Source organism: Pangasianodon hypophthalmus, chromosome 27, assembly GCF_027358585.1.
Source record: "Pangasianodon hypophthalmus isolate fPanHyp1 chromosome 27, fPanHyp1.pri, whole genome shotgun sequence".
NCBI classification, from domain to species: domain Eukaryota; kingdom Metazoa; phylum Chordata; class Actinopteri; order Siluriformes; family Pangasiidae; genus Pangasianodon; species Pangasianodon hypophthalmus.
In genome coordinates this window covers 377244-384992 of record NC_069736.1, presented here as the reverse complement: position 1 = coordinate 384992, position 7749 = coordinate 377244, and the positions used below count along the sequence as shown (strand labels likewise).

The 7749-nt window shown below is 42.0% G+C and overlaps 2 protein-coding genes across 3 annotated transcripts in view; one reads left to right on the top strand and one right to left on the bottom strand.

Moving 5' to 3' along the window:
• tm4sf21a (transmembrane 4 L six family member 21a) overlaps nucleotides 1-1104 on the top strand; it is a 6459-nt gene extending 5355 nt beyond the window's left edge. Inside the window, exons 4-5 of the mRNA XM_053230604.1 lie at nucleotides 75-261; nucleotides 776-1104. Coding sequence (XP_053086579.1) covers nucleotides 75-261; nucleotides 776-784 — 196 coding nt within the window. The 3' untranslated portion in view covers nucleotides 785-1104. The remainder of the gene's footprint in view (nucleotides 1-74; nucleotides 262-775) is intronic.
• Nucleotides 1105-2029: 925 nt separating this feature from the next.
• On the bottom strand, nucleotides 2030-7608 carry slc25a15b (solute carrier family 25 member 15b). Of its 2 annotated transcripts, XM_034300884.2 has the most exons (7): nucleotides 7123-7599; nucleotides 5659-5766; nucleotides 5261-5519; nucleotides 4885-5022; nucleotides 3749-3924; nucleotides 3441-3599; nucleotides 2030-2943 (listed from the first exon to the last, which is right to left on the bottom strand). In XM_034300884.2, the coding sequence occupies exons 2-7, from the start codon at nucleotides 5717-5719 to the stop codon at nucleotides 2822-2824; spliced, it is 915 nt and encodes a 304-aa protein (XP_034156775.1). In that variant the 5' UTR covers nucleotides 5720-5766; nucleotides 7123-7599; the 3' UTR covers nucleotides 2030-2821. The 2 variants fall into 2 exon arrangements, with proteins under 2 accessions (XP_034156775.1, XP_034156777.1); XM_034300886.2 differs by lacking the exon at nucleotides 4885-5022 and having other exon boundaries at nucleotides 7123-7608.
• Nucleotides 7609-7749: the final 141 nt, after the last annotated feature.

Below are 7749 nucleotides of genomic sequence, written 5' to 3'. Positions count from 1 at the left end.
TTATATTTATAACTCTGTACCCATTACACTTAAAGAAGTCTTTCTCTCTCTCTCTCTCTCTCTCTCTCCTTCAGGTCAGAGAGTTACCTGAAAAACCAGAATTTGTGGTATTTGTGTACGGAGCCGAAGGGTGTGGTGGAGTTTAACATCGGTCTGTTCTCCACTCTGCTCGTCTGCAGCGCTCTGCAGCTCATCCTGTGTGCATCGCAGATGATCAACGGCCTCATCGGCTGCATCTGTGGAGCCTGCGTCGAGAAAGGGGTGAGAGAGAACAAAACAGAAACACACACACACACACATACACACACACAATCATCCAATCATGTGTCAGCAGAACAAAGCAGATACAGGTCAAGGGCTTCAGTTCGTGTTCACATTAAACATCACAGTGTGGAAAAAACTGAATGTGACAGGGTTTTTGGTGACACCTGAAGATTGGACAAACTTTATCTGAGTTTTTTTCCAATCCTCATCAGTCCAGTGTGGGTGAGTGTGTGTCCACTGTAGCCTCAGATTCCTGTTCCTGAAATACTCAAACTGGCACCAACCACCTAGTCATGGTCAGCGTTACTGAGATCACTGAGATTTTTCCTCATTCTGATGATTGTTGTGAACATTAACGGAAGCTCTTGACCTGGATCTGCATGATTAGCTGATTCGATCATTTGCATGGAGAAGCGGATGTACAGGTGTTCCTATTAAAGTGGCCGGTGAGTGTATCCACTGCATAATATAATTAGTTTGGATTGATCTGTTTGTGTTGTGTGTGTTTCAGCCTCTGTAAGTGCGCACGTCACCCAACGAGCCCTAACGAGTCCAATCTAGCGTGATTGGAATCAGCTTTTCATCCCACACACGATTAACGAGCTAACCTGACTGTAAAGTGTGTTAATAACGTGTTAATAAATCAAATAAATCAAATCTATCAGAGTGTAATAAAGACGTAAAATGAAGATGACGCTCTGCAGCATTAGCATTAATCTGCCTGATTGTTTTATTTACTGACAAATTTGTGGCTTTTTACATTTTTATTGTTGATGGTTGAACATGTTGTAATCTTTTCATCTTTTGATTAATAAACCTGTTTATATTCTGGTGTGTTTAGGGTTCAGTCTTGGTGTGTTTTTGTACATTATCACATCATTATAACACAAATCATGAACACATACTTTACCCAAAGCACTGTAATAAATCAATTAGCACTTAATCATGAGTTATAATCCTTTATAAGTGCAAATGTAATTGCTTGGTGCTATTTAAATGGTTGGTTTAGTGATTATTAAAGCATATATTGAATATTTCAGCTAATATCTGGCTAATTTCTGAAAGCTAATTAATAACAGATGAACAGATAATGACAGAAACAACTAATAAACTATTTATTGATTATAAATGTTTACATTTAGATGTTAAACTTATATGTTTGTAGGCTATTGACTTTGTAGGCTATTCAGTGACAGGATGAATGTTGAGGAATGCTAATTCTCTCCTACGCTAGCTCACTGGCTGGCTAGTTTATGAAGTCAGATTTACAGTTTGCTAACACATTTTTGGGATGATGGTGTTGTCTTTTTTTTTTTAAATTAAAGCTAAGATTATCTGTTTAAAAATAACTCCGAGCTTGATCATGAGATCGTCTTGTAAATATTCAGCTGTGAGGATTAGCTTGATTAGCAGCTGTTTAGCTGATTGATTAGCCTGCATGCTAGCAGTGAAGGTGGGATTTGGACACTGAGGATTCTTATTAAGTATTATATTATGTATAAATAAGCTACAGTAGGTCACATTTTCACAATAATTATATTTTACACACACTAGTTAAATTTTTTTTTTTTTGTATAAATAGCAGATCTGTTTGCTATTCAGTGTTAGCATGTTAGCCACTGAGGAACACTATAGCCCTGTTTTTATACTTTTCATACTTTCATAGATTTTTTTTTATTTTGTCAAAATTGAAACAAAGGCTATTTTTAGACATTTAGACACAAATGAAACACTGCTGTGAGTAAATTTAAATAACAAACACATGTTTCTAAAGTATGTGATTTATTCTCACACAAAACAACACTTCAGTCATTAGAAAATGTGCAAACAATTTTTTCCTTTAGTGTTAATGGCACATCAAATGACAATAAAGTCATGTTTTTAAAAACTTCACAGCTGCACGGCTGCGTTTCAGTAAAAGGTAAAACGCTTTATTAACAGGTAACAGTACGAGGCTGAGTTTTTCCCAAAAATCATTGCAAAGTTAAAATCATGTGAGCTGAGAGAGAGAGAGAAAGAGAGAGAGAGAGAGAGAGAGATAGTGTTCAATGCTTGCTCTACCATGCTGCAATGCCTTCTGGGAATCTCAGCCCCGAAACAACTGGGTTTAAATTCCTCATTTAAAATAAATGTTCATTAAAAGTGTTCTTCTGGAACTAGAAAGCTGTCCACGTCACACCGGCCCGGTCAACACACTGCAGCACCGAGGCCTCAAAAACACTACACACACTCAACAAGTCACACTTGGGGTGAAATGTGCTGATTTGGGACATGGCCTCTGAGGTAGACTAAAACGTCTGGAGCAAAGGCACCAAGAACAGCGAGAGCAGAAATAAACATCAGCTCCACAGTGTGTTAGTCTGGATTAACAAGAGCTCTTTAGCGGCTAATACTGAGACCTAAACAGATATAATCATTAACACTAGCATCACTGCTCTAGTCACTCAGATTAGTGTTTGATCGCTGAGTAATGAAAGCAGCTATACAATATATAAAGCTCTGTGTGTGTGTGTGCGTGCGTGTGTGTGTGTGTGTGTGTGTGTAGAAGAGCAGCAGATCAGCTGTTGAACTGTGACATCATCAGTTTGCGACTTGCTTCATAACCCAGGAAGAGAGCGCCGTTCGCCGGAAACGTCCGGATCATCGTAGGAGTGAGACCTGAATACAGAGCTCTCACACCTACAGCGAGAGAGAGAGAGAGAGAGAGAGAGAGAGAGAGAGAGAGACAGGCAGGCAGAGAGAGAGAGACAGAGAGAGAGTGACAGGCAGGCAGAGAGAGAGAGAGAGAGAGAGAGAGGCAGAGAGAGAGAGAGAGAGACAGGCAGGCAGAGAGAGAGGGAGAGAGAGAGGCAGAGAGAGAGAGAGAGAGAGAGAGAGACAGGCAGGCAGAGAGAGAGAGACAGAGAGAGAGTGACAGAGAGAGAGAGAGTGAGTGAGAGATACAGAGAGAGAGGCAAGCAGAGCGAGAGAGAGAGAGAGAGGTAGAGAGAGTGAGTGAGAGAGACAGACAGAGTGAGAGAGAGAGAGGCATAGAGAGTGAGACAGACAGAGAGAAAGAGAGACAGAGAGAGAGAGAGTTAAAGTGTTAAAGTAACATCATATCATTGTCACTTGTTTAAGCAGCAACATGTTGTTTATTATTGTTATTATTATTATTATTATTATTAGTGACTCACCTTCAGTCCTGAAGATGTGTGTGAAGGTTTTGTAAAATCCAGCCTGACTTTGTGTCATGGACATCACCTGGATCCTCGACTTCACACAGTCCATGGGATAAATCACCAACCAGAGACATGCTCCGCCCACACCGCCACTCAGCATGGTGGGGACACCACCTACACACACACACACACACACACACACACACACACACAGAGTTATGGACCAATGTTGAAAAGCTGTTTTCACCCATTAACCCATCTGTGTGTGTGTGTGTGTGTGTGTGTGTATGTGTGTGTGTGTGTGTGTGTGTGTGTGTGTGTACCGATGTCGTCTTTGCTGCACTGCAGGCGTTTGGAGAAGACGGAGCGACAGAATTCATATGCGCCGAAGAAGCAGAAGTATCCCGGCACCTCTCTGGCGATGGTCGGAGTGAGACCCTGAAAAAACCCAGAGGGACCCTCAGCCTTCATGATGGACTTTATTACTGACCACACTGAGCTACAGAGAGAGAGAGAGAGAGAGAGAGAGAGAGAGAGACAGAACCACCACAGGTTACCGTAGGAACCAGAATTTAAAGTGCACTTTAGAGTGGCAGGTGTGATTTGGGACGCAGCCCGTGGACTGTTAAATTCACTCTACATACAGAATCTGATGTAAACTTTCCAAACATTGTGATTGGCTGCCATTATAGTGCCATTCCGAGCGTTCTGATTGGTCGGTGATCAGGGCTGCAGTGTCAGAGTTGAATCTGCACACATCCTCATATTAAATCTGATCATTTTACAACTTTAATGAAACTTAAAATATCGTTTAGCAGCAAACGCGCAGTAAACGGAGCTCACTGTGTGTGTAGGTGTGTGTCATGTGATCACATACAGTTTAATCACATAACAGAAGCTCCAGATTACTCATCACAAACTGCAGATATCTCTAATGACAAACAAAAATCGGAAAAATTCACGATAGAAATGTATCAGAAAAGACCAACAGCTCCACCTAGAGGTCACACTATTAACTGCGTGTGTGTATTATTGTTTTTTTCTTTGTGGTGATACAGTTTGGGGATTTTACGCTGAATACGGTACAGGTTACAGAGCAGCTTTAAAACCCACGCTGCTGTAGCGAGACTCCAGACAGAACTGCGTGTGTTTATAAAAGTTATAAAGCGAGCAGACCCGCTCATGACGCACTCTGAGAATGAAATTCAGGAAACGTTTCACACCGTTAAGATGAACTGAGATGATGAGCTGTGTTTATTGTGAACCTCTGATCGTGTAGCTGGTGGAATGAATTATTTATTATTAAAGTTCATCAGGTTCAGTGTCTCGGTGCAAGGCGACCAATCACAACGCTCGGAAATGCCACGTCGCGATCCAGGGCCCAGAACGGAGACATCACTGCGGGTACTGTAGTGATAAAGTAATAAAATAAAGAGAAATAAAGAGAAATTGTGTGTACGTGTGTGTGGAAGAGATCTTCCCCGAGGTGGCCATCTCATTCATCACCTGCAGTCTGCACTTCACTAACTCCGTAGGGCACAAAACAAAGGAGGAAAAGAAGGAGGCTACAGAGCCAGCGCACGCCTTCTGTATATCACTGCAGAAAGACAGACAGGGAGAAACAGAGCATTCTGGGTATTCTCTACTCACTCTATATCATTTAAACATTTCACTTCTCCACAGAGTGGCAGGATCTAGTGAAGAAGTTGTGTTTTTGGTCACTCGGATGCTCCGGTATCCCAGAATGCCCCTCTTCTTTGCCTAATATCCTTTAAATTATCTCAAATCTTCATCCCAAACTTCTCCCTCCTGCCTGTTCCCCGTGAGCGGCTCACCTGAGGGCGGCGCTCCTGTCGAGGCCACACACTCGCCGCACCATCTCCTGGCAGAAGCCGTAGCACATGAAGAGCACGGAGTTCTCGCCCATGTTGGCCATCAGAGCGGGCGTGGTCCCCCGGTACAGCCCCCTGATACCCACCTGCCTGTAGGTGGAGACCAAACAGTGCAGAAATCCCCGATAGAGAGACGGAAACGACTGCATCTTCACCTTCACTGTGTCCAACGACTGTCCACTGAACACACACGCCATCCCTCCTGCACAGAGAGAGAGAGAGAGAGAGAGAGAGAGAATCTGACTCAGGGATCTGACTGAATCATGAATTTGACTCGTGAGTCACTGATTCCTGACTCCTGGTTCAGATTCTCAGGAGTGTGAGGTCAGTAAGACTCGTACCTATGGCTCCAGCAGACAGGTCTATAACAGCCTGCACAGCGGGGTGAGGAGACATCGCCATGGCAACCAGGAACCCCTGCAGCGAATCAGCTTCTGTATCTAATAGAGCTGAAGAGAGATAGACAGAGAGAGAGAGAGAGAGAGAGAGAGAGAGAGGGAGAGAGAGAGAGGGAGAGACAGAGAGAGAGAGAGAGAGAGACAGAGGGAGAGAGAGAGAGAGAGAGAGAGAGACAGAGAGAGAGACAGAGAGAGAGACAGAGGGAGTGAGAGAGAGAGAGAGAGACAGAGGGAGCGAGACAGAGAGAGAGAGACAGAGGGAGCGAGAGAGAGAAAATCTCAGTTTTATATTGTAAATGTTTCTGATGACATTTTTAGATGAGACTCATACATTATTTATTTAGAAGAACTTACATGCACAGAAAATGTTAAAAAAAAACCCTCTTATTTCTCCTTTACCTGTTTTTCATCATTTCAGATTCATTTTCAGGATAAACTGAATGATCGATGAGGAACTGCGCGGCACACACACAGCTGCAATTCACAGAAGCAATTCCCAGCTCGACTCACTGGAACGTGCTGCACAGGGAATTTCCTCCCATTCAGATTCAGGAATATCTGATGTCTAGACTTTGTGTCGTAAAACCGTTTTTATACAAAATATTAATGTTGTATTTTAGTGCGTGAGAAAGAAAACTAAAATAAATCAAATAAACCAAATAAAGGTTTCCTTGCTTGCAGTTTTCAGTTTAACACTTTAAAACAAATGAACAGAGCGTTCACACACACTCACACTGTGTGTGTGTGTGTGTGTGTGTGTGTGTGTGTGTGTGTGATCCAGCACTGCTGTACAAACACTGGCAGGTTTGTTTTAGTTTTAATCTAATCATCACACCATGCTAAGTTTCCCTGAACACTACAGAATAAACACGGCTGCTGCTCTCAGCTTTGTTTCTATACAGATACAAACCAGAAGAGAGAAAATCTGATCAAAGTCAAAGGTCAAAGGTCATGTGGTGAAGGCGAGAAGGTCAGAGAGGTTAGGTTAAAGCTGATTTGTGTGATTTATTTCAGCAGATATCTGTTATAAAACACTGATGATACTACTAATAATAACCATCTCAGGTGGTTTAATAATTTATTAAATTGTTTGCAGCACCAGCGATGCCTTTGTTATTAATATTTATAACATATTAATTACAACTTTCTTATTATTTTATTATTTTCTCCAAAATTACGTCTCTGCTGTTCAGCAAAGAGAACCTGTGCTCATTTCTCAAAGGTGCTCACTTCCATAAAAACCCATAAACATGATCAACTCACCAGATGATGCATCATTTCAGATTCACATATGCAAATTCATGCAAATCAGCATGCATTAATGTACACATCCTGAACCAATCAGAACCTGAGAACACTTCAGTGCAGAACTCTTATTTAAACACACACACACACACACACACTTACTGTGCAGAGATGATGATGATGATTATGAGGATGAAATAAAACTCGAGATGAACTCATCCTGCCCTGGGTCTGCGGTGTTGCATCAGTTTAAGATGATGGACAGATCATCCCTCCATCCCTCCATCCCTCCGTCTCTGTATGAATGTGTGCTTTTTTCTGTTATTGGGGAAACACCGTTCCACGTGGAGCGCGTGCGGCACACATGAAAAACGCAAGATTGCGTCATCATCAGCGGATCCCGGAAGTGACTCCATTACAGTCAGGGGGACTTTACTACATGAAACTGCATTTCCCACAATCCACCACTCTCATAAAAAATGCTCGCTCAACAAAACAGTGATGTTTCTTGTCGATCATTTCATTTTTTTAAAGTTTAAGTCATAGTTTCGATAAATTAAAAGCGACAATGATTGACTGTTCTAGCTAAAGAAGATAGCTCGCTAGCGCGTCCTTAGCAGCCTCGAGTTCCCGGATGAGACCGCGAGCTCTGATTCGTCAAGACCACTTCCGCGTAACGGATATGTAGTTTGTAAAACGGGCTAGAAAAATAAACTAATTTCACATTTTCTCTTTTTCTAAAAATATAATTAGAAACATATAATGTGTCAAAAATATCATTAAACCACA

Excerpts from the sequence above, each read along its gene's own strand:
- slc25a15b (XM_034300884.2), bottom strand. The coding sequence starts at position 5,719 with ATGGCGATGTCTCCTCACCCCGCTGTGCAGGCTGTTATAGACCTGTCT. Across the intron at positions 3,925-4,884 it reads AAGATCTCTTCCACACACAC|CTCAGTGTGGTCAGTAATAA; the intron begins GTACACACAATT and ends CTCTCTCTGTAG. Across the intron at positions 2,944-3,440 it reads ACACATCTTCAGGACTGAAG|GTGTGAGAGCTCTGTATTCA; the intron begins GTGAGTCACTAA and ends CTCTCGCTGTAG.